Below are 26,828 nucleotides of genomic sequence, written 5' to 3'. Positions count from 1 at the left end.
CCATCCATCTTCTGTACCGTGTATCCTCGCAAGGGTTGTTCGAAGCCTATCCCAGTGGACTTTGGAGCCACAAAAATGTGGACATGTGATATATACAATGAAAGAATGAAACCATTGTTTGATGACAATCGACAATTTAAAAAAAAAAGAAAAAGATTTGATTGTTAAACTTCCATACCACATTTCCAAATAACCTGACCCAGTTTTCCACATTTATAATTCACATTTGCTCCTTGACCGCCATAGAATCATTTTACGTATTATTATTATTGTTATTTCTCCTTTAAATGTATACACCAATGAACCAAAAATGTTTGGGAAATCTTAACTTCTTTGGCCAGTTCGAATCTACGATACAGAATGCAAGACAAGGGTCCTTTTAAATTGTAAGTTTCATTTTTTTTCGATATCTGTTTTTCCGATACTATTTGGATGTTCCCGAGGATTCGGTTTCTCCTCGTTCCTCAAGAGGAGCTGGTGTGGAGCTATTTTTGGATGGGCTATCAGCAGCTCAGTGGAATACTGCCGACCTGATTGACAGGACAAGTGTTGATCTAGAGCCAGCTCTCGCTCATTTTGGGAAAGGCATTCCTCGGTGTAAGCGGACTCCCTCTCCTGCCATACCCTTAGCCAAGGCGGTAGGGGCGGGTGCACCTCAGCATGTATGTGTGTGTAAGCATATGTGTGTTCAGGTATGAGCATCAGTCTTGGGGTTGGACTTAGAAAAATGTCAGAGACTGGACAGCGTGGCAGGCAAAGCGTAGGTCTGTGTGTTTGAGGGGGGCCCTTACTGCTCACCATGGGTCCAATGCATTGAGGGCCCCCAGCCAGCCAAGAAGAAAAAAACAGGATATATCTAGTTTAATATTTTAGAGGGGGAAGAAGTTAAAAACAGATCATCAGAATGGTGGCAGAAGAAGTTTTGATTACATTGTCTGGTGGAGCACCATGGGGGTTCCGCTTACAAGGCGGCGTGGAGAACCAAAAACCACTACAAGTGGCCAAGGTAAGATGGGGCCCTAACTAGGTTGCATGTTGTGAAAAAGTTGATATTTTATATTTTGTAAGTGGAAACAAAAAGTTTTGTTATTGGGACAGAGGACGTGTAATCTATCTTCAATCCCAAATTTATTTGGAGCCTTACTCTGCCAATGAGGTTGGTACTTGTGACTTAAATAGCTTTATTTACTGTTAAAATATTCTAATTGAAAATTAAATGTGAACAAAATGAAGCCTTTTTAATCAAACTGCAAAAACAAAAAGTGGAACGGTGACCTTGAGAGATGATACTTGCCAATGACTTTGTCCACCTCTCATAGGTAAGATTTAGTTTATTTTTCAAGACCTCTATGGTCAAGAACTTGCCAACTGTTAATGATTTTCCATCATAGAGATTAGGGTGGACATACCATTGACAGAATAATGACACGAATGGGTTCAACCTGTCACAATATTTAGGATTTATATGGAAACATTTGCATCATGGTGGTAAAATCTGGATTAAGATGGCGCAGGGCGTGATGATTTCTGCAAGCACTATAGTCTTCTGTGTGCTTTAATTTAACATTTGTGAATTAGTTTTTTCTTTTGTTAGAATCTATCAAAATGTACTGCAGTAAAAAAAATGTCATAGGGTAGTCTGTTTAATCCCCAATCTCTTCACTTATGAGGACTTCAATCTTGACACCATCAGCCCCAAAAAACAGATGACATATTAAGAAGGCTCCTATGCACCACGAATGAGTCAACGGGAAGGTTCTTTTTATTAAGTGTTGTTAAGTGTCTATTTTTGGTCAAGATGGAGGTCATTGGGTTAGAAATGGTGGGTGATGCAGTTCATCACTTTAAAAAAAGTCCTGTGCACTTTGTACTTGGCATCCTCAGAATAGAGCTGTTTTAGGAGGGGGATAAAATACTGGATTGGTGCATGGAACAATATTATGGACGGCCAGAAAAAGTTTGACCTATTTGTCTATCAGGTTGAAATTCAAGGAGCAAACTAAATTATTACAATATTCAACGGAATCTCTAACTGTTGTTGGAAAACATTTCGATTAATGAATTGACCGATATAGATAGATATTTGTTTTAGTACAATTGCAATTAGAAATCTTCTGGAAACGGGTGGAAAAAAATTAACCAACTTGCTGCCGGACCTGGGATAAATAGAACACACTACGTATTCTAAAACTAAAAAGAAAATGTGTTTTGAAATTATAGAATGCCGACCCAAACAGACCACACCCAACAATTGATCAATGGTACCGTGCGACTGCAAATTTTTACTCAGAAAAAGGCTGGAGATCTTAAGACTGGTTGCATTTTGCCGGTGAAATTCAAGAATGCGAGCATAAATATCTAATCCATTTTGGGTTATGGTTTTGAAACAGTTATGAAAAGAGCAGTGTGGGTGGTTGAATAATTCATATATTTCAATTGGTTTTCTGTGCAGGTTTTTACAAGGGAGAATTTCAAAGTTGTTTGAAATATTTATGAATGATTTTTTTCAATCAAATTGTTATACTTGTTTTACGTTAAGGGCCCACAGATGAATGTCATGTGGAATTTAAGGGGGGTTCAGTTCATGTTAAGGGAACAACAAGATTGTTTATGTGCTAAACCACTGAACTGTAGGTCATGGGCATTCAGAAGATAAGAGAAGATCAATCTAATAATGCCTTTTTGGAATGACTAGTAGCTGACTTAGTTTTAGCGTTTCTACTAAGTGGTGGAGACACCAAATCACCTTTACGGCAAAGGACAGCTGCTCTTGTTCCTATCTAAAATGGCCTGCTCCTTCACCCCTGAGAGCAGGGAAGGCTTGCTCAAGTCAGACGTCATATACGGCAACAGGTGTAGGAGCTTTGACAGTTTGGGATTTTGGGAGAGCTGAGTTTGCGCTTCTGGACTGGTGCCTGCACGCGTTTCTGTGTTTATTTATGAGTGAGCATGTATTTTTGCTCTTGTAGCTTGCTTGCTCATGTGGATGTGTGCACTTGCGTCTGTGCGGGCATGTAAGGATATCAGAACTGTTACACCTGATAACTTCAAGTAGACCGAACAAATCTTTGATAAGTATGATATGTACTACAAGCAGAACAATTTGAAAAAAAAGCTTTACTAAATGAGGATATGAGCTTGCAATAGACGTCGACTAGAATAGACAATAAGAAGTCATATTACTAGCTAGATTCAAGTCAACTGGGATAGACTCCAGAACCCTCTGTAAACCTTATGAGGATAAGCAGTTCAGAAAATGAATGAATGAATGCATAATACTTGTATTGAAATATGTCTGTCCATTTATTGTTTCCTTAACTATTGAACATTGGAATTTTTTTTTCTTTTACAATTTAATAAATGCAATTATTTTTATGGCGATGCACATTATCAAGGTGTTTTCTATCCCTTCAAAAGGTTTCTTGATAAAAATTGAGCAACCACAAACAATGTTAGCAAACTTCATTCATCACTAAAACAGCCACAAAGATGGTTAAAATATGTTAAATCCTCAGTAAAGTACTGAGGTAACTGATCAAACTATGTTGGCAAAATAATAAAAGTACTAAGTGACAAAATAGATACAGGTTCTGAAACCATCTAATGTTCTAAACCAACCAACTATATGATTATAAAACTAAGCACTGACTGCAAAAACATTTTGTTCTTGAATAAGACTGTAGACCTTTTCTAATTACTTAGTAAACCGAAGTAATGAATTTAATGAACTTAAAGCTCAACACTTGACACTGACTCTCACTACGTACATGTTTACTGTGAGTTAATCTCACCTGTTTCTAATGGGACTCACTGATGTTATTTTAATCAATCCTAAGGCACTTGAGGGTGGGAACAACCCACAGCACTGACAGACCATAGGCACAAATAGAAAATCTTCAAATGAAGAAGACTAGTGGCTGCTGTTTGCCTGTTTAAGTGTGTATGAGTGTTCCACTTGAGTAGCGACATGTGGCATGTGTTCACAGCAAGGTGACGCTGTCAATGGAGGGGCGAGTGGTGGTTTTGAGGGGCTGCGTAACACAGACTCAAGACATATGCCCTTCATTTTAAATCAACCAACTAGCCTAACCACAGAGTTGTGGAGCCAGTGTAATATTAATTGGCTCTTCATAATGGCACCTGTCATTGGTTAGGAATAATTCGGCTGTGTTTAAGTCTTCAAGTTGTCCATTAAATTATAAACATAAGTCAGCACATATTTCATAATTGCATCATTTTTTTGTGGAAAATATCTACTTGTCTGTGGCAGCACCCACAACCACAATCCTCATGTTGATATGAAATGCAACATTAGGCAGCAAAGCACGACATGAAACTCAAAAGCCATTTAAATTGTTCCTTCACACCAAGATGCCAAAAATCTGCAGCTTATTGCAATTACATTTCTGGATGTAGTGCATTTTCTTTCCTTTGTTCACTTCTGTAGGTGCGTAAACGCAGCAAAGCATGCAGAGCGGGTTTGCGTGAGACCGACGAGTTGATGTCCATCAATAACCAGCCATGTGAAGGGTTATCACACGCCCAGGCTATGGACCTCATAGACGCCTCACCAGGGATATTACACATCCGCGTCAAAAGGTAATATCAAAAAGATAACGTTTATTCAATACCTTGGTTAAGCACGTCTTAAATAAAGTTGAATGTTAGTTAGTTCACAATCTGTATTTGCATTTAAATAAAGATTCTTAAGGATCTCCCTCCCACTCTTTGTAAGATGGCCTCTAGACTTTGCAGCATTCATCAATTATTTCATGCCGGTTATCCTCACAAGGATGCATACAAGTATTTCATCATACTATATCATATTGGTGGCGAACCCTAACTCGAAAAAACTTTAATAAAAGTCAGTCATTTTGAGTCCTCTTCAGAATTTAACCTAATTAATAACAAAAAAAATCTGGTGTTGCAAATATTTCAGTATAACCCTTCTAATTTGCAGAGTACCTGTCGGGTTTCAGTCTGTGGTACTTGTGTCCCGCGCCCTTTCTCCTCGCATCGACAAAGAGTACCGTGCTTCACTCCAGACCCTATCACCCACCGACCGCCACCAAGCACCTGTCCGCGAGATTCATCGTAGCAGATCTTCCCTGACCAGTGGTCTTACTTCACCACCTGGAAGTGAGGCCTACTATGGCGAAACCGATAGTGACGCAGACGTGGCGGGCTACGAGAAGCAACGGCGTCAGAAACGACGCAGCCCCAACTCCAACCCGGCGAAACCCATGGGACGGACCTCGCCTGAGGGTGGGGAGACATCTGAGATGAGTGGCTATGATAGCGCCCCAGATGCACTTGCCTTTAGAAATTTGTCAGAAGGACACGAAGAAGTTGGAAATGAGGGACTGCCAGGTGTGGCACGAAGGGAGGTTATTTACCAGCCCACTGCTCCAAGAATGTGGTCTTCTCAGACATCAACTGAGACTTCTTCCATCATCTCATCAGCAGATGACCAGGGACCGCGGGATGAAGAGCGGGAGGAGGATTTCCTAGAGCATGCTAATGTACCCCTGGTTTCCCCTGAGAGGGCAAAGGAGGCATTGATGCTGAGTTCTAGGAGTCAGCTAGTGCCTATGGTGGGTCCCGTAAATAACCCTGTTGACGAGGAACTAACAACAACCTACATGGAAAAGGCCAGGCAAGCCAGTAAGTACAGCTGTCTAAAAACATTGAGAATTATATTTATTGGTTAAGTATGTTAGGAACTTAGATGGAATTTGTCTCCACTAGTTAAAGACAATCTGGGGTTACAACAAAAACGCCACTACAACATTAAGAACATTTGGAAGATAACACGCGCATATAGAGAGCTATTTAAAAATGTAAAGATACCATTAGTGCATAAGTACTAAACTATCACAGCTGTTCAAGTGATGCAGATTTACATTCCAATTGGGATCATGTTGAAAAGCAGTTCTAGTTTTTAACCAACTGTCACGAAAATTCAGCCCATGATATCAAGTCAATAACCTACAACAACTAAATAAAGGGCATGTTGTCCAACCACTTTTGCATTCTGCTTCTACCCTTGTCACCTACATATCAGTGTTGTAATATTCCACCAGATGCCACATATTTTAACTAACTCATAGATTTATTCTTCACTCTAACTAATGTGAGAAGCTGAAAACTTGCTTGGTATTTTTCCAAAACTGCTACTGTGACAGATGAGGTGATTGATGGCTGTTATAGCCTGCCATTAAGGACGGGTTTATATGATGATCTCAGAAAGAATTCCGAGCTATCTGACCTTCCTGCTGTATAGTATACGGCTTTAAATTGTCTTCTTGTCATCAAAATCTTAAACAGAAACATGTGTCTAGTTTATATTTAGACACGATTATTGTATGTTTGTTTAGTGCAATCAAACGCAATTATGACTAATAGCTGTGCCTTTCAAATTCTGCAGAGCTTAACCGAGGAGATACACCACAGGACAAACAAGTAAAGGAAGCCAGAAGCAAGTGTAAAACAATTGCATCCCTACTGACGGATGCTCCCAACCCTCATTCCAAGGGGGTATTAATGTTCAAGAAAAGACGGCAGCGCTCCAAAAAGTATACCCTCACAAGCTTTGGCAGCGTAGATGAAGATCAGTATCTGGACTCACAAGAAGAAGATGGAACATTACCTGGCAGCGAGTCAGAATTTGAAGAAGATGGCTTTTCAGCTGCTCCGGACCCAACTTGGGATAGTGATTATTTAGATATGCTTGAGAAGAGGGCAACTGCGGGTGTTGAAGGCCGCGGGGATCGGGAAGAGGACGCAACAAGTCCGGGTTTGAATGCTACCACAGGGAAAGGTGCCCAGTTGTTTGAACAACAAAGAAAAAGGGCAGCTGATCATGCCAAGAAAGTGGAGGAGAACCAATCGCAGGCAGCCCAGCAGGCTTTAAATGATCAAGTTCAGATGTTTCACCCAGACATGCAGGTAATGCCAAATCTACAACCCCACCAACTCTTACATCCTGGCAATGTGCAAGATTTATACCAAACCCAAGCAACCTTTAGCATGTCCAATGGAGAGCTACCCCAAGCCACAGGTGGCCTCACTATAATGGGGGTGGAAGGTGGATCAATCATTGGGAATATGCCTCCAACAGAGACATCCATACCAGAAGCCCCTGCCAGTAATGTTCTTAATAGAACTGCCCGTCCTTTTACACCTGGCTTCATTACTCTCCGGGCTGCAACTGCTCCGGTAGCATTCAAACCATCTGCCACAAAGATAGCCCAGCGACCTACCTCAGCAGTTGCTGTCCCACCGCCATTTTCCACTGCCCTAGGACAGCCAATTAATGCTACATCCGTAATGTTACAGCTATCTCCTGGTCCCCCCATCTCTTCTAAACCCTCTGGTTCTTTAAAACACACAGCAGATACTTCCGTCATCCTAAACCCTTTAGCCAGTTCCTCTTTTGTAGAGGCAACTAACACAGGTGAACAGATGACTGCTGCATATCCAGCTCAGTATGAAAATATGTCTCCAATGCCCCCAATTCCACCGCAGCACATTCTTTCTGCTCCATCACAGCCCATGATTTCTGTTTCACCAAATCTTATGGTTTCCGCTTCACCACATAATGCTGCCTATCCAGCTCAGTATGAATGTGTGCCTCCAATTCCCTTGACTCCACCGCACCATATTCTTTCTGTTCCATCACATCCCATTCTTTCTGCTTCACCACATCTTATGGTTTCAGCTCCATCACAGCCTATGGTTTCAGTTACACCACAGTTCACAGTTTCAGCTCCCTTTACTCCAACAGCTCATAATCCCAGTTCATTTCATAGAGTTGCCATGGTTCCTCCAGTTGTACCAGTTGCTCCTCCATGCCCAACTCAAATTACTATGACATCTGTACCACCAATGTCTATGGTCTCTGAAACAGAAGCGATAGCTCCAACCGTTCCAATTTCTGGTGTAGGAGGTCGTACAGGAATATTACTCGAGTCTCGTCGGTGTGTTGGAAAACCCAAACCTATGTTCACGGTACCAGAAGTGAAGAAGAACTCACCAAATCCTGCGCTGCTTTCCATGGTGCATAATTTTGATGAAAGGGCTACACACTCCAAGTATGGGCAACAATACTCTGAAGAATATTATGATGGTGAGCAGGAAGAAAGCACTGCAGCCACCTTTGGGAAGATTCCTCCCCCGGTCGCACCCAAGCCCAGAGTTCAACAAGAGGTTCCACAGATCATTCAAGCAGGGGGAAAGGGGGCTCAACTTTTTGCTCGCAGACAAAATCGCATGGGTATGTATGTTGTGGATGCCCCTCAACAACCTTATCATCAACAAGATATGACCTCGCATGGCGCTGCACAACACCTTGAATCATCTAGCCCTTATATTTCCTCTCAGTGGAAATACTCCCCCAATGTGCGTGCCCCTCCCCCCATTGGGTATAACCCACTCCTGACCCCCTCAATTCCCACAGGGCCTCAGAAGAACATGGCCAACCCAGGTAGTAAGGGCAGAGGTAGCTCCCAGAGAGAGGGCATCCAAGCTCTGGATTTTATGAGAAGGCAGCCCTACCAACTAAACTCTGCCATGTTTAATTACAGCGGAGGTGCTGCAAATATGTCCGCCAGCCCTTCTCAACAAAACCAGAGACAGGGCCACTGTACAGCAATTGTGGGAAGCTCACTAATGTCACCAAAGCAGGTACCTGTAAAAACAGCTCGTACCTATGAAATCAGAAGATTCTCTACACCAACACCTATGTCTGCTCCCACTCTGGTTCCCAAAGTCCTCGCACCTCGTTCAGCTACCACCCTCGGCGAGCGTATAAATCACTCTGACTTATTCAGCCCACCTCCTGCTTCAACTGCTCCAAAAACAGACACCAACTTGGCACCAGTGTCATTCAGAGAGTCAGCTTCACTCTCTTCCCAAATAGCCGGATTGCCGAGCCTTCCGAAATTATCTGCGATGCCTCCTCCAAACCCTGCTTTTGGTGTATCGACACATTACACGCCGGTCTCCTACAACACTGGCCTCCAGTCAGCCAAGCAGTTCAAGAGTGCTCCAGAGCTAACTATATTTTCTCCATTGCCTCCTCTTAAATCCAATCCAGTTCAAGCACCTAAACCACGCTTTGTTGCCACCAAAGGAGGTGTTCAGGCTCATGTGTGGAGACCAGGGGCAATTTAGGCAACTTAAACCCAACCACAATCACACATGGACTGTATCATGCACAATTGTTCACTCCTTGTTGTAAGTACCTTTGCTCTTAGAGCTGGTCTGATTGTTTCTCCACAGAATTAGCCATATATATATTCTAATATGAATGTGATCACTTTTTGGAAAGGTTACTCACCCCAAAATAAGAAGCAACCCTGAGCACAATGCAGAATTAAGATCTTTTATTACTATTTCAAGACAAAACCTGTTAATCATTGTGATATTTCTCCATGCTTTCTTAGATAAATGGCTGAAAAATAATAGTATATGCTGCCATAGGCTTTAGGCACTCAGAGAATCTATTTCAAATCCATAGAAGGGTCAAATGCAAATTCAAATGTGTAAAATAAAAATGGAATTATTAAATAATGAGGATTATTTTTAGGCACCTAGGTGTTAATTAGCACTACTCACTACGCATTACAGATTATTTATTCATGTACAGCTTCCTAATGCAAACATGGCACATGTGATAAGTCTGGCCTTTAGATTCAGTATGTAAATGCATACGTTTTATTTTATTAAATAAATACTACAGATAAACAAGTGTGTATTTTGTTGATTTTTTTCAAAATTGTGCAAAGACTTGGTGGAGTTACTGTTAGCATTAATAAAAGGGTTTATGAAATGAGAGGCTGTGGACAGGTGGAATTGATTGCATGGATGATAAAATGACAGGCAAACGAATGTGGTCAGGAATCAACATTATCCATGAAAGATGATGATCATATTTTTGTTTGTATGAATGCAAAGTTAAATTGTTTTTGGAATGAAAATCCACAGCCTAAAGATTTTATTAGGAAGGTTCACGGCTAGAGATTATATATTAGATGGTAAAAGTGTCAAAAATTTGATGCACTGAGGTGCTTTTTTTTCCTTTCTTTTAACATTTTTTTCTGAAATTAAAAATAATGAATGATCAATTAGAGGATATTTTTTGTTTATTTTTTACTGTATTGATATTGTGAAGGCTACAAAATTACACTTGAGGATAATAAGGTGTAAAGAATGATCATTTAAAATGTGTGAATATGTTTATATTTACAATAAATGACACATTTTAAAATAAAGTCACCTCTGAAATGCTCATCACTTGTGTCTGGTTTTGTACTGCCTCTCACACTAATATAGCGTCTAATTTCTGCACAGTGTAGAACACAACACTTATTGCCCGTTTAATTGCTATGATATATTAATAACATTTTTTTTATCACATGTGCATCACATGTTGTAAGAATGTGTTCATAGGTTGGCAATACAAATAAATAAAAACAGGCCATTTGGTGGCGCTGTAGTATTGCAGTCTCCTCTCCAATAAACTAGATAGGATTAATGTCACAGTCTATTTTATCTTTAATATGATGCTCATGTCGTAGCCTCGAATTTAGCTCTATTATAAGAACATCTTACTTTTTCCAAGGATGGAGTAGGAATTTTAATCAGAGCTTTAGTAAAGTAAAAATATGGAACAATTTCAAAAGGAAACAGGAGTGAATTGTAAATTTAACCATTTTGTTCTCAAGCGTATATTGGTTTTTCAATTTTGAAAATGAACCCAGACCTCTTTTATAGTAAAGAAGACACTATGATTTGATCTTGGTTATAACATGTGGAGCTCGAAACAATTAGACAATGTAAAGTGTACTTTCAACCCTTCAAAAGCCAAAAGGTGAGATTGTTGCCTGCTCTCCTCTGATACATTTCCAAACAAGGATCGGAGGAGACCATGAAAAACCAGGTGACCAAAAACATCATCCACATCATGCACAACTCACAAGTCCAACCTTTCCACAATTCCAAACTTTACAACGTACAGATATACAACTATACACAGAAGTGCACAAAAAGAACATCTTCAGCTTCTCCGGATGCTTGATTGATCATTTTCTTAATCTATTTTTTAAATCGAAAATTACCTAAAGATAATTGGCAATTTAATAAAATAGACAACTGTCAAAAGATTTGATTATTCAATTAATAATTACTGTTTACAATAGATTATCAATTATTTGCTCAGACTCAGTCTGACTCAGTGTGTGTGTGTTTGAATGTTTGTTCGTCTCCTTGTGCCTCACAATTGAGGGTGTCCCTCGCCTGATAGGGTCCAGCACTCCCCCTTATAAGAATAAGGGGCACGGATAACAAATGAACGTATTATACACACCACCCCAAGATTTTCACTAGAGTTTTTCCAGGCTGATACATTAGCATTCTTGTTATTCATCATCATCACCATCAATTTAGTGGTGTCCCCTGAAGGACAATTTTGTTCCACCAGAACGCCCCGAAATAATCTAGAATGCCAAAATGACCAGCAAGATAATGTTCAATGTAAATACTAATCTCCACTCAATGGCATCGGAGTTAAAATACAAGGACAAAACTGCCGTTTTGATTCACTTTCTCTGGAGAGGCAAATGCTTTCTAGCTATTACATTCTTTTCACCAAAAACACAACTTGGCTTGCTGAATTTCTATACTGAATTATCAGTAATCTTGCAAGTTGTCTGGTGATAGGGAAACTGTTATTTCATTTCGACTGTCATGCTGTATATTCCTTTAGGACAGGGGTCGAGAACCTTTTTGACGAAGAGAGCCACAAACAATTCATATTTTCCAATGTTATTCCTTGTGAGCCATACTACGAATTTAAAAGTCAAAATACATACATGCAAACGATTGCCCTTTCATTTTTTTGTAATTTCACCACTTTTAAAGTGAAAAAATAATAATATTTTTTAAAAGATTCTTATGCTGTTGCCAATCAAATAAGAGGATGCATTCCAGAAGAGTCTACAGTGAAAAAAATGAAGATTAAAGCAGTTTTAGATGTAGTATCTCAGTCTTGTCACCAGCGGTTCCCATATTTTAGCTCACAGGTTAGCAAAGAGCCAGATGCACTCATCAAAAGAGCCACATGTGGCTCCCGAGCCATAGGTTCCCTACCCCTGCCTGGCTTAATCCCTGGTATTTAATTTTCTCAAGTGTAATGTGTTCCTGACACTTGTAAGGAGCCTGATCTTGACTACATAACACAAAGAACTCAAGAGTGACTTGAACACACATATGCTTAACCCCAGTCCTGCACTTTGTCCATGGATGCATTTACACTCTCCTTCACTTTCCCTCACTCGGAGTGTAACCCAAACACTACCCGTGGCCTCTCGAGGTTATCTTGTAACTGATGTGGCTTCCCTACATTCCTGCTGCTAAATATATGCCCCATAACCATCTGGGAGAATCATTTTGTTCCTTTAATATCCCCATCAGCACTTTAGACTGGCCTAAGGACTGACCCCCAATTCCCACCCGCCCCTCCATGCCTTCAACGCTCCTGCATCGCTTTTCATACTCCTCAAAATCCACCTTAGCCACGCCGCTGCCACCCGCAGCGCCAGCCCGGAAGAAACGACCTGCCATTTAAGCGTAGGCTGGGTGCCGCATTGACTGGGATCAAGCTAGTCATACACTTTTGGGGAATCTGTCGACTCGGGATCTTACAACTTTACCTTCCATTGGATTATTCTTTGGCAAAAAAGGTATGTTTTAGCTTTGATTTCTTTGAAAAGAATTTGCTAATCATAATCCAAATAGTACTTTTTCTAAAATAGTCACAATGGTTTGACTTGCTATGTTCATTTTAATCACAATACTTTTGAATTGTTTTTATTTGATGCCACTTGGATGATTTGCTTGCATCACCAAATGTCCAAAGGAATGGCTGACCCTCCCACTTTGGCCGTACTAATTTAGTATGCCATCACCAAACCTTGAAAAGTGGGTGTGGGGGTTGCGATTATTAAAGAGGCTACTCCTAATCATCTTCAGGAATTTAAAAAGGGTCTCATGGAATTTATTTTGACGTACTCTACATTTACTAACAACTGTCTTACCTGAAACATTCATTCAAAAGGGAAGACCACATTCAAGGGGAGTGATTTGTGTACTAATGTGTTTTATCGGACCCTTTTGATCATCAAATGACGCATTTACACGGTGCTCAATTTCTTGGGTAAGGATGGGTACATTAAAAATAGCCTTGTGGGTTGTGTTACAGTCACTCGATGTGATGTTTTTCCTTCTGACAAGAGAAGGCAACGCGACATGTTGAGAACTGGAAGTGCTTATGACCATCTAACGAGAAATAAAAAAGTGACAAAATAAAAAAAAAAAAAGAATAAATCACAACAACTTCAGAGTGGAAGGACTCTCTTAGAGTTTAACAGAATCAAACATTTAAACACTTACCTTTCACTGTCATTCCAATGGAAAACAACACTTTTAAAAGAAATCCTAAAAATATTTTTATCATCATGATTGCAAATTTGACACTCGTGGACTTCCAATTTGTTCTTGTCTCAAACACACATTTTTCACAAAACATTGTTAAATATAAAGCTTTCTTTGACTGACTGCAGAAAATATGTTTTAATTAACATTTAAACACCTACCTTGAACTGTCATGCCAGTGGAAAAACATTTAAATATCCTTTACTCTATATACCCATCTAATTTATCTATTAAAATTAAACCATTGTAAATTTGGTAACATAAACATTACACTCAGTATTTTTGTACCTATTATGACTATATGACAGGGACCGTATACAAGACCTTAACTTTCATGAAATGTGTTATCATCTATGCACAATTTAACAAACAATCTTGCTTTTCACATTATTTTTAGGTATTCAACTTTGAAGACGCAACTGTAGTACATAAAACTAAATGCCAACTGCTATTTTGGTTAAAGATTTTTTACTTTGAGAATGTACCATTAATGATACTGCGAAATGATACTATACATTTCCCAAAGCAGACATCAATTTTATCTGGGGAATGTCAGGAATCTAAGTATATTGACAACTTTGACTTTACAGATGAACACTGATATGTCAATTTGGTGGTTTTGAATTCAGAACATTGCCTTCAGGTCTTGGCTAAGACAGTGAACAGTGAACTCTGGTGGGAGATGTTGGAATGGATGTAACTAAATGGCACTTTCACTTGATCACATACACATTACTGTATTCTGTGAGGATCATATCATGAAGACTAAAAAAAGGATACTACAAAAAAAATAAGAGTGAATGGATGGTCTAATGGGTATCACAATTTCAGTAGTGTCACTCAATGTTTAAAAAATGTTTAAAAAAACACTTAGAAGACATGACTATCATGGGTAAAGTAACAAAAAGTCTCAAGAAACCCAACCAGCAAAAGATTCCCCTACAAGCCGTTAATAAACATTGTTCTTATTTTCTCAGTCCTGACAGCCATGCCTGCAAGAACACCAACCCCTTTAACTAAAAGGAGAAAGCCCACCAGAGTCCTCATTGACCTATCAAAAATCTCCCAAGATGGTAAGTTTAACAGTTTTGTAGTCTTGTTAACTTTATACCAACATAATACTGAAACATTGTTTTAATATGATGGTTTCACTTACCAAGAATACGAGCCCGTTATTAAGATATCCGAGTTCGACTTGGGAAAAAAGATCGGCACGCCAAAAGACATCATGCTGGAGGAGTTGTCTCTGCTCAAGAACCGAGGCTCCAAAATGTTTAAGATGAGGCAGCAGCGGGTGGAGAAGTTCATCTACGAAAACAACCCAGACATGTTCATTGGTGACTCCATGGTAGCCTACACAAAATGATCCGACTCAATTTGATTATATCAGCAACTCACCCTTGGTAAATTGCTCCCTTTTAGGATGAATTGCAGAAGTTTGTCCCGACAGCGGGTGGTCAGTCGGGCAGCCAAACGATACACCTGGGAGGCTATCTTCTCAGCAAAGATGCCAGTCAGTTGCATTATGGAGGGATGGTATTTGGAGGTGGAGCCCCTGTGCCACCTCCAAAACCTGGAAGTAAAGGTGGAGAAGTTGGGGACGGCGTAGGAGTCGGAGAAGGACAAGGTGGCGCACAACATGGGAAAGCAGGAAAAGATGGAGGATCGGGTGAGGGGTCCACGCAAAAAGGTTGGTTTGAAAGTTTGTTGAGATCTATCAAGTTCTACATTATTGACTGTGTGCTTTTCAAAGTGTTCTATTTCCCTTGAAGGTGACCACTTTAAATAAATGCTGCATTTAATTCAATAACTACAATTGCAAGGGATATTTCAGAGGATTTAGAATGACATGCTTATTATGTAGTTCTTAAAAACATCTGTTCACAGATGGTGGAAAAGATGACGTGTCTAAGATGCACATAAAGACCTATACATCACCATGGGAGAAGGCCATGAAGGGTGACGAAGGTTTACTCGCCACCTTAAAAGGGTTTATGCCTGGCCCCGGTGGGCAAATTGATCTGCGCAAGTTCAAATCCTTCAACAGGTACTCACTTAAAGTACACCAAAAAAATATCTAGTGGTTTTGATCTTTGGTTGAAGAATAGAAATTGGGATCTTTAGCCTTCTGTTAGAATTTGCGAAGTACCTGAGGGCTCTATTGTTTGACTTGTGTTTACATGAATAATCTTCAATGACCTAGTATAAAAAACTTGGCATTAGTGGAATACCTATTGCTAGGTACTGACTGACTTTCTTGACTTCCGGCACAAGTCGACAAACAACCAGTCGCACTCACACCCATACCTAGGGGAAATTTAGACTGTCTAATCAGCCTACTATGCATGTATTTGGATTGTGGGAGAAAACCAGAGTACCTGGAGAAAACCCACACAGGCCCAGGGAGAACATGCAAATTCCACACAGATGGACATGACCAACCACCATAATGTAACCATTAAATGATGAATTACTTTGCTTGTATTAAGTCAAGAATGTTTTTGTTTCACGGTATTACACGATGATCTTTTACGATAATCTTTCTAAAGAGATAGAGCTCCACTCAGTGAGCATGTTTACTTATGGGTTTGATTTACATCAGCCGAAAAGCACTAATAATAGGGAAAATGCACGCGTCTACTAAATTGGATTTGATCATGTGACCAAATGCGATACTTTACGATACTCCAAAAATAGTCATAACAGGCGCAGATACGAGTATCGGATCGGGATATCACTAACTATAACATTAACTCTGCTACTTTTTCGAGTACCTTAGAGTTATTTGAAGTTCTGATCTTGGACTTGGCATATATTTGGTTTTAACCATGAAGAAATCTCCACACCTAATGTGAACTTTTTTTTATAGCATAGATAGAAACAGAGCTAAAACTGGTGCATTTGTAAAGAATGGATTTGATGCATATCCCACCAAGCAATGTCCTGAAAACAATCTTGTGTTTTTGTGTGACTGAAACTGACAATTGGCTAACTTTGACAGGACTGCCATGCCCTATGGTGGATATGAAAAGGCCCTCCAGTTCATGAAATTCCAAATGCCTGAGACTGAGAAGACAAAAGTGGTAGCCGAGCCCACATTGGTGTATGGTCATGACCTCAAACTCCGACCTTCGTTCAACCGCACTCCCATTGGTTGGTTGGGTAGCAGCGAACCCGGCAGCTTCCACTTGGAGATGAATGGTGAACCTGATCAGGTGTCCCACCTTATGCCCTTGGGCGGAGAGACCGAGGAGCTGTGAAGAAGCGTCCACTGAAGTCATCTGCGTGAACACAGAAAAAAATGCATAACATGCAAATACATGCTGGCATGCACCTTCACGTTAAAAGAGCTTACAACTGTTGCTTTACATAATGTCTTACAGGTGGCAAAAGAAATGAATGTATAAGTTCTAAAGAGGATAAAAAGTGCCATTTTCATTTTGTCAATTGTGTCTGCATGACAAAATGTTAGAAGCAAGCACCTCTTTGGTTTTAGGTTTCCATGATTGCTACATAGGCTCGTCATAATGAGGTTGCACCCACTATTGAGCTTAAATAAAATAATTTCTAAAAATGCAGTAAATGTTTAATTATGTTCCTCTTAAACTCCCTCTCCACTGCAAGATTTTATATTGAAAAAAATCTTCTGCACTTGTCTTGTTCCAAACAACGATTCCGCATCCTCGCCTGGTGGTGGCAGCCTTTTTAAAGACGGGCAAAAATGAAACACTTACAACGAAGAAGAACCGCGGCCGGAAAAGAAGCCCCGATTTTTGCAGCACTTTTCACGTGCTTTAAAGTTGAATTTCAATCAACACTTGCTGTGGAAAAGTGTGGACTTCCTTTGACGAAATGAAGCAAAACCCAACACATTTAGGTAACACGTATGTATGCGACCCTGTCTATGTTGAAAAAAGTACGATCGCTGTAATGACACACAATTATCACACATTGAATTACAAATATCTCCAATTGGTACAGATAAATATAAGAATTAACCTTCCAGCCGTGTTTTCAAGTTTGCATGTGACTGTCGTAAAACGCTTGGCGTTACCTAGCAACCAACATCATTTCTGACTCCGTCGAATGCGCTCACTGGTACTAATGTGCGGTTGTGAACGCGCTGTATAAACAACATAGGACTTGAGTATTTTTTTTAGGTTATTGCTTTTAAATGTAATGGATGCCATTGTTAGAGATTTAAATGGACTGGTTGGCATTGATTGATCATATTTCAGTTGCATGGGATGACTATTACCATCACTGGGAGCCAGGGAGTTAATACATTCGTTTTTCCACAAGACAGACAAAGTTACGGGAAAAAAGCTTTATGTATACGTGTATGACATTTTAATGCATTTCTCAGGCTCACCATAGTGCATCAATTTCAACCAGATGACACTAAACCCAAAGGTCCAACTTGCACCGCTGCCACGGACGGAGATCCTTTTTTACTGGTTTCTGTCATTCGGGTCCCATTTTTACTCTTTTTATGAACTTCACAGGTTCTCAAAAGGTAGTAGAATATTTATAATTGTCAGTTTTTTTGGTAAAGCTTGGGAAATATTATAATTTTGGGGGTTTATCTTTCAGAACATGAAGCGGGATTGGATAGAGAGTTCCTCCTGGAAACAGGCTTTTTTAAGGGATTCAAAAGAGTATGTATATATATGAAATCTCTTTGGTGGAATGTAGTAATATTATTGTTGTTCTAAGTTTTGTCATCTCCCTTTTCATGTGATTTTGGTTAGGATGCATCAGACTTTGAGTGGGCCTTCTGGACTGCATGGGCTAAGAAGTCCTTGCTTTGGACTCTGATTGGCCATGCTGTCATTTCTAGATTGTGCAGAACTCTTTACCCGCAGGTTGGAATTCTCACCAAATTCTCACTTTTTACCCTCAGGCTCTAGATTGCTACTTTTACAAATTGTACGAAAGTCATTTCTTTCTACCTTTTGTCCTCAGCTTTGGGTCATGGCGCTCACAGTTTATGGCTTTTTGGCAGCCAGCAGCGTTTTGGGAATTAAAGGTGTGGCCGTTTTAGTTGTGCATGTGGCTTTGTCTTTCTTGGTGGCCCAGCTCAGAAAGCCCATTCTATGTTGGACCTGCAGCCTTCTGCTCCTTTGCAGCCTTCACATCAGACAAATTCAGGACATCAAGGTTGGTGTAACCCAGTGCTTTTCAAATAGTGGGACGCGGTCCCTAGAGACAAGAATAAAGTGTCATTACACATTCACTCGGCAGAAAGCAGTGGTGCGCTCACTGTCAGAGAAGAACAAAGAGCATAGATCAAAACTACCCAGCGAGTCAGTGACACATTGAAAAAGTTTTTACAGGGACTGAAAGAAAGGCACAGACCAACATAGATAGTAAGTCCAACATAAGTCACCCCATGACAGAAAGTAATTGGGAAGCAATGGTGTACTCCCCAAAAATGAAAACATAAACAAGGATTAGAATTTAGATGACAAATGTGACAGTGATTTTGGAAAATATATTGTCCTTAGGGTGGCCTGGCAGATGAGTGGTTAGCACGTCGGCCTCACGGAGGGTGGATCTGGGTTCAAGTCCAGGTCGGTCCACCTGTGTGGATTTTGCATGGGTTTTCTCCGGGTATTCTGGTGTCTTCCCACATTCCAAAGACATTGGACAGTCTAAATTGCCCCTAGGTTTGAGTGTGACCATGAATGGCTGTTTGTCTCCTTGTGCCCTGTGATTGGATGGCCACCAATTTAGGGTATCCTCTGCTTCTGGCCCAAAGTCAGGTGGGATAGGCTCCAGCACCCCTGCAAACCTAGTGAAGATAAAGTCATTCAGATAATAAGATTAGATGAGATATTAAACTATATTTAATGGACACAAAATGCCATTAGAGCTCATTATGAAATATATAGTAACTTAACTATATTTGATTGTTTGAAGTGTATTATTCAGATTAAAAAATGAAAAAAATTCTGCCAATATTTTGGCTTTAATCAGCTGTTGAATAATTTGTTTACAGGTATAGTTGGAAATATAGAATGAAAAAAAGTCTTTATATATTTTAACTATGCATAATTCATTTTTTCATTAAGATTTAGTCAACTATCTTTGTTGTAAGTGTTGGAGTCAATATCCTTCCCTAACCTTTTTACACTACATTTCCAACAGAGAGGCTGGTATGAGCATGAGGAGGAGTACTACCTGCTGCTTTTCAGCGTGGCGGTGAGTACTCTTCGCCTTATTAGCTTCAGTCTGGAGTACTGCAAACGTCCCGCGATCCACACCGGCGGCGTCCTGCAGCTGGGTTGGCTCTTGTCCTACACATTTTACCATCCTTTCTTCTACAATGGACCAATCATTACATACAACGACTACCTGGAGCAAGTGAGTCGGACAAATACTTTATCCTGTGAGAAGTAGATGTTAAGTGATGTGAATCTTCTAATGTTAAATTTGACAAGTGCTATAAATGAATGTTGAAGTGTCTGTCTCCTTCAGATGCAGAGGCCCACTGAGCAGCGCAAAGCAGGAGCTCAATACCTTTTTTTAAATTCTGCACGGATCTTGGTGTGGTGGTGTATCGCCGAATACTTGATCCATGTCATGTACATGCACGCTATCCAGTCCAATGAGACCTACCTGGAGATTTTGCCACCTTGGGCCTTGGGTAAGTTCCCAGGTTTTTGTTTCAGGCATATTTTGGGAATCTACCACTTTAAATATTGACAAATAAGACATAGAAGTAAAATAAAATCAAATCAAAACCCTTTATTGTCATCATTCACAGCTGCGTATCACAAAATTGGCGGTGCTACTCCACAAAGTGTGTTTTCCCATTAAAAAAACAAACAAATACGTAATATAAAAATATGAAAAGTCACGTCATGGCAAGGTAAATTCTAAAATATTGCACAATCTAAGATATTGCACATTGTTATTGCACACCCTAAAGTTATTGCACAGATTGTGGATTTTGAGTCGTGGTAGCGTAAATTCAGATTCCTGATCGCTGTGGGGAAAAAAAAAATCCCTAAATCTATTAATCCGTGCTTTTTGAGACCTGAAGCGTTTGCCAAAGTGCAGCAGCTGGAACAGGTTGTGACCAGGGTGAGTTTCCCATTTTTTGTTTAAGGCATATTTTGGGGATCTACCACCTTACATAGCAAGTTGAAGACATAAAAGTAAAAAAATAATGATAATAGTAAAATCATGGACTTGTTGTGACTGACCTTTTTCTTGATGTGAAATTTTGCATTTGAATTAGGCCTGCACTTCTTTAACTTTTCCCAGCCAGTGTTTTCCTTATTTGTCTTAGTAAATGTAAATTCAATTATTCCTTTGTTCAAAAAAAATATTTGATCAAATCACAATTAAAACTACTCCAAATAACTACTCCTAAATCAAGGCTAGGAAGACTTTTCTTCTCAGAATTATCTTTTAATTAAAATTGTGTGGCTATAAAATCTGTTTCACTCTGGATACGGTGAATTAAAACAAATTTTAGATGTAAAATTAATTGATTATAAATACAATGTAATCTATGCACAGTAGACACAGAAACCCTTTATTGTATGACAAGAAGCAATATTCATTTTTTTTTTCAAATGAAAGAATCAAAATGCAGTTTTTTATACATTTTTAGCTGTTTTAAAATGAATGCAATTCTTTTCTTTAATTCTATTATTTAAATATATTTGAAAAAAAGAAGCATTTGTCAAAGTCAGAAATTAGTTGTATATACCATATTTGTCTCCAGTGCTGCTGTCACCATGTTAATTGGTTCACCCTGCAGGTGGTTTGGCACTGGCCCTGGTGCAGTTCTTCTTTGTCAAATACCTGGTTCTCTTCGGCCTTCCCTCCATGCTGGCAACATTAGACCAGCTCGTCCCTCCTGGTCTACCTCGCTGTGTCAGCATCATGTACAGCTTCACTGGCATGTGGCGGTAAGTCGCATCAACTCAGTGTCCACTTAGACATCCCAGCGTTTCTTGGCTGGCGCTCGTACTGTATATCCTTGAAGAGAAATGCTGGCATTTAATGTCAAGTGCTTTTTTTTTTTTAAGTGCGTCTTTGCTTGTGCAATCACGGCCTCCGCGCTGAATTGTCTCGCCCACCATTAGCTGCAATCACCGCGGCAGGTCACCTCTATGTGACATAAACGCCGTCTCAAGGACTCATTTTGCATTTCTTCTTTTAATAGAGCAAAAGGGGTACAGGTTAATGGAGCAAAGCACACACACACACAGACACCAAGAAATAATTTCCATCAATGATCTCCTTTGAAGATCAGTACTGACGGCATAGAGAGTGGCTATCTAAAGGCTGCTTTTGAAGAGCCTTGATAATATATATTTTACACTGTTGGTGGCGCTGTTGCATAAGGTGCCACACCAATCATCTATACATACTCAGTCAAAATGGAATTACCTCAACATTGACACATTGTCTATTATTGATGGCGATAGACATCCATTGCGTTTAGGAGAGTTTGAGTTATCATGTTCCAGTCACATTGACGACGAATAATTTGCCGCCAGTGTTTTCAGTTCAAGTGGATTGGAGGTTTAGCGCTATCAGTGGAGTTGATATTAATTATTAATTTATCTTTTGTGCCACCAATTCTTCATGTGGGCCGTAGGGAAGCTGGTCATATCCCAACTGCCATATGCAGTAGTCAGGGTAAACAGGCTACAAAGAGATAAACAACAATTTAGACACACCCACATGCCCACATACACAATTTTCTCATCTCATTTTCTGAGCCACTTTATCCTGACTAGGGTCACGGGGGGTGCTGGAGCCTATCCCAGCTAACTTTGGGCCAGAGGTGGGGACACCCTGAATTGGTGGCCAGCCAATTGCAGGGCACAAGGAGACAAACAACCATTCATACTCGTGTTCATCCCTAAGGGGAAATTTAGAGTGTTCAATCAGCCTACCACACATGTCTTTGGAATGTGGGAGGAAACCAGAGTACCCGGAGAAAACCCACACAGGCCCACTGAGAACATGCAAACTCCACACAGAAAGGTCCAAACCTGGACTTGAACCCAGGTCTCCCCACCTTTGAGTATTCAAATAGCCTACTAAGGAGGTTTTGAGAATGTAGGAAACTGGAGTACCCAGAAAAAACTCACACAGGCACAGGGAGAACTTGTGTTCTCCAAACAGGAAGGCCGGAGCCAGGGCTTGAACCCTTGATCTTAGGACTGTGAGGCAGATGTGTTAACTACTATTTCACCATGTCGCTAGCTTTGTATTTTTTGGGGGGGAATGTTAAAATGTTTTAGCATTATAAATAGATAAATAAGTTATATTTCAGTGTAAGAAAGGAAGATGTGAAAAATAAAGTCTAAGATAACTCTAGAACATAACTTTTCATTACAAAAATGTTCCAACAATTGAAATAGAACTTTAAAAACAAAAGTATATGGTATATTGGTTTTAATAAAGAGGTGACACTTTTTGTAAATGTGAAGAAAATGTACTGAGATGAAAGCAGACTCTGGTGAAGCACTGGCCATCCATTTGAAATGCAAAACATTCCTTAGATTTAGTTGGCCTTAATGCTGAGATGGACATATGCCTTTGCTCCCATCTCTCTATAGACGAATTGGCTGAATAGTGCTGACTGGTGACGCACACTAATCCCATGTGCGCTGAGCTGGCCCATGTCGACAACATTGATGGAATGCATAAATCTGTCATTTGACGTCATGGACAATAGAGGCACTTTATGGGGCAACAACTCCCAAAGACCTGCTTCTTCTAATCTTCTTAATGACAACAGAGTGAGGAAGAAAGCGACAGGGAAATAGCATCTAGCATACAAATAGTACCCTCTTTAACTTAGCTGGGTTTATTTAGTATTGAGTATGATGAAGCCAGTGGAGCTCAGGTGTTCCCGACTCATGGTATTATCATGTAAATGTCTGAATCCAATTAATGGTCTCCCCGTCTTGTTGTGTCTCTCCACTCCGAACAGGCATTTTGACAAGGGCCTGTATCGATGGCTCCTCAGGTAAGAGGTCCTTCATAGGATGTGCACACATTGTGTATTACCATGTCTCTTCTATTTTTAAAGCCATGTATTTATTTTTCTCTAAAATCTGTCTGTGTCTGTTTCTCCATCTTTTTGACGTCTGTACGTCTTTGTCTAGTCTTCGGTTTCTTTCTTTCCAGCTATCTTTTCTCTCTCTTTTTTTTACTGTGTATCCATAACTTTGTGTGACTCATTACATTTCTCTAAATCTTTTGCAGTCTTCACTTAGTATACAGTGTTCCCTCGCTACTTCGCGGTTCAGCTACCGCGGACTCAGAGCTTCGCAGATTTTTTTGGGGAAAAAAAATACAAATATTACATTGAAACAACATATTTTACATTTTTTTTGTTATAACATGAATTTCACTCTCTCTACCCGTATTCTGTATGGTTTACTGTATACAGGGGGTAAAAAAAAAAAAAAAAATACATTTAAAAAATAAATAAAAAAAATTACATTTTTTAAAATTAAATTCTAATTAAGCATTTTTGAAGGGGAATCCCTACTTCGCGGAAATTCACTTATCGCGGGTGGTCCCGGTCCCCATTAACCACGATAACCGAGGGAACACTGTACCTTGTATTTCTTTAAAATAAGATTTTTGGGAAACAATTACCTTTGTGTTGTTAGTAAATAGCATTCATGTCTTTTCTCAGTGTTTACTTATTGGTTCGATTACACAAATGTGCAGCCCATATATAACAGTTGATGAGTGAATTAATTGCAAAAAAATGATTAGATGGTTATTAAGATAATTGTTTGTGCTACCAATACTTGAATGCACCAAAGCAATACCACAAGGTGACAGTATTGCATTGCATAGACATTTATTGTCCCCCTCCAACCCCACCCCAATCTGTCAAGCAGTAGTTTTACTCTACGTATTATAGTTATTTTTCCCCCATGTATCTACATTGTGCATATTTCCCGCTTGAGCACATGTGTTCATTCTGGCAGCCTATTGAACTCATCCATATTAAACAGTCTAACTGTTCAAAAAAAAAAGTGTGCTGTGGCAGGAGGTCTCATCCTGCAGCTGCCTTGCACAGTTGGTCATAAATAGACAAGGATGTTACATTTGCATGGATGCTTTCTCATGATTATGAGCTTGTTGTGTGTTGTTGACGAATAATAGCCAGCGCGGGTGGAATTGTTTTGTTTCTGTCCACCAAATCCTGGAGAAATTCCTCCTATGCTTAATATGTGCATATGGATCAGCAGGGGCGGATGGCGCCAATTTACTGCTTGTGCTTTTTTTTTATTATTAGTTTGTCTTTTCCCTAATGAAGCAAACCCCAATGAATTTGCTTGCAGCCTGCGATCCGCTCGGTGGAGACACGTTGCTCCGTCAAGGCTTAGATGCTGGCGTACTACGCTTGTCTAATGACACGCTCCTTTGTTTCTTCTTTCTGGTTTTATTAGGAGGCAAGTAATCAGTACTAATTAATTGGGTGTCTGCTTTGTTTTGACGTGCATGCATCTATAGTGCTTCTCCTCATTACATAGGTGAGCTGGACCCTATCCCCGTTGACATTTTGGCATGAGGATTGAGGTTTAGAGTCTTCAGTGGAGCTAACAAGCATGCTTTCAAAATGTGGGAGTGAGCTAGAGTACCTAGAGAAAAACCTCAGCAAACATGTAAAAAAGAAACTTGATAAATAATGGCTAGAGCACATTCAAAATCACGATTGTCTAAAGTTCTAAACCATGGTTGTCAACCTCGGATTGGTTTGCAGGATGCATTAACGTCAACTAAATGTTCAGTTTTTTTATCGACATAAAACTTGATTTGAGATTGTTTTCTTAGTAAGGGAAAACGTTTGTTCTTCATTTCAAAAGGAAACAAAATCAATTTTTAGTTATGTTCAATATTGAAGTGGAGAACAAAAAATATTTTTATATATTTATTTTCAAATTTTAAGAAATGCCTTATGACCTAAAAACATAATCTTCATTTGAATTTGATCCTAAAACAGAATGACGGCACTCATAATTTACTGGCACGGGCCGCACAAATTGATGCGGTAGGCCAGATTTGGCCCCCGGGCCGCCACTTTGACACCAGTGGTCTAAACTGTGAGGTGAACTAAGGCAAAGCCTAATAAAAAATAGGTTTGTTAAGTAAACTTTAGTTAAGTAAAGTGAGTCTTCATATTTGTTCAATAAGAGTTAGACTGTTGCTTTGGCTACAATTAATTAGGGATTTAAATTGCAAATGAAAGTTTCCATTTTAAGCCCGTGTCCATTGGAAACCGACACCTCCCCCAACCCCAACATTACGCTTAATGGCATTTCTCGCAATTATCCCACCACAAATGCAAAAACGATAAGCGACACAACGCGCCGCACGTCCGCTGCTCGTCAAAAGTGCTTTTAAACAGGCTTTAATGTGGCGGTGAGATTACGCACAAATGCTTGGAGGAGCCTGGCGTAGGTGTGAGACCATGATTCACTGATACCCGTCTCTTTGGGCAGCTAAGTGGTTCCTCTTTTATCATTCCATTACCTGCTCCAGGTACGGCTGCCGAGCCAGATGGAGGGTCCTTGAAGGCAGCTAAATTAGAGTTTTTGCAGCTGAAGTACATACGAGAAGTAGCATTTGATTCCCGTTGCACACAAATGTGAATCTTAGATGAACAAATTGGGTATTTAGATTCTCGTTCACTTAAAGCGAGCGAAAATATCCATAACATGTCAATCCACTCTCGGCCATCTGTGTGAAGTGGTCAAATCCATTGAAGGTATAGCGCTGCCATTCAGTTTGGTGGTAGCCATCCATCTGCTTACACACCTGCTATCCATCGCCAATGCGGCCAAGCTGGCCATTTTTCCTCAAAGCTCCTGAAATCCTGGCTCGTCTTTCAGGAACTTTTGATTAGCCACCGGGTAGTAGAAATAATGAGACTCCAGTACAACAGCACTTGCAAGGCAGAGAGCCCCTTTTCTGATAGAGAACCGGTTGCATTGATGCATCCGTGAGAGAATATATGATGTTTGTCTGCCTTTGACACAGTGAGTGAAGTGCGACATTGGAATATAATTTTCACACTACTTACATAACAACAGAGCACCCCACTTTCTTGCCCGAAGCATTGCATTTGGGGCTATCTGACAAAGTTGACTGAATACTGGAATCAGAGACCATTTTTTCCCATGAAGGTCTTTCAGCAAGACACAACAGCTGCAGTCCCAGACTTGTAGTAAACATGAAGCTGCCTCGTGATTTCAAACAAAATTGTTTTCTCTAATTTGGAACACAGCATGTGGGAATAACCTTGGACTATGTAACCCTGAGTACTATAGGCATAT

General features: G+C 40.0%; 3 protein-coding genes across 6 annotated transcripts in view; all 3 read left to right on the top strand.

The window, feature by feature from the left end:
- The first annotated feature begins 720 nt into the window (after positions 1–720).
- On the top strand, positions 721–10,235 carry synpo2la (synaptopodin 2-like a). The gene is made up of 4 exons (XM_077729765.1): positions 721–1,006; positions 4,448–4,599; positions 4,961–5,664; positions 6,428–10,235. The coding sequence occupies exons 1-4, from the start codon at positions 905–907 to the stop codon at positions 9,172–9,174; spliced, it is 3,705 nt and encodes a 1,234-aa protein (XP_077585891.1). The 5' UTR covers positions 721–904; the 3' UTR covers positions 9,175–10,235.
- Positions 10,236–12,551: 2,316 nt separating this feature from the next.
- Positions 12,552–17,071, top strand: myoz1a (myozenin 1a). Its single transcript, XM_077730178.1, has 6 exons — positions 12,552–12,743; positions 14,472–14,567; positions 14,655–14,842; positions 14,917–15,184; positions 15,382–15,541; positions 16,496–17,071. Exons 2-6 carry the CDS (start codon positions 14,483–14,485, stop codon positions 16,752–16,754), a joined length of 960 nt encoding a protein of 319 aa, XP_077586304.1. The 5' UTR covers positions 12,552–12,743; positions 14,472–14,482; the 3' UTR covers positions 16,755–17,071.
- Positions 17,072–17,239: 168 nt separating this feature from the next.
- The window catches only part of hhat (hedgehog acyltransferase), a 35,855-nt gene continuing 26,266 nt past the window's right edge, over positions 17,240–26,828 (top strand). For all 4 annotated transcript variants that reach the window (XR_013328146.1, XM_077730176.1, XM_077730175.1 and 1 more), the window contains exons 1-9: positions 17,240–17,371; positions 17,861–18,010; positions 18,088–18,152; positions 18,246–18,359; positions 18,460–18,654; positions 19,645–19,860; positions 19,975–20,143; positions 21,269–21,419; positions 23,462–23,497. Coding sequence is in view for 3 of the 4 variants with exons in the window: in XM_077730176.1 (XP_077586302.1) it covers positions 17,890–18,010; positions 18,088–18,152; positions 18,246–18,359; positions 18,460–18,654; positions 19,645–19,860; positions 19,975–20,143; positions 21,269–21,419; positions 23,462–23,497 (1,067 nt within the window). In the remaining variant the exon portion in view is untranslated. The remainder of the gene's footprint in view (positions 17,372–17,860; positions 18,011–18,087; positions 18,153–18,245; positions 18,360–18,459; positions 18,655–19,644; positions 19,861–19,974; positions 20,144–21,268; positions 21,420–23,461; positions 23,498–26,828) is intronic.

The sequence above is a fragment of the Stigmatopora nigra genome, chromosome 12 (assembly GCF_051989575.1).
Source record: "Stigmatopora nigra isolate UIUO_SnigA chromosome 12, RoL_Snig_1.1, whole genome shotgun sequence".
Taxonomy (NCBI): domain Eukaryota; kingdom Metazoa; phylum Chordata; class Actinopteri; order Syngnathiformes; family Syngnathidae; genus Stigmatopora; species Stigmatopora nigra.
Note: the sequence above shows the minus strand (reverse complement) of the source record. Positions and strands in the feature narration are given on the sequence as shown.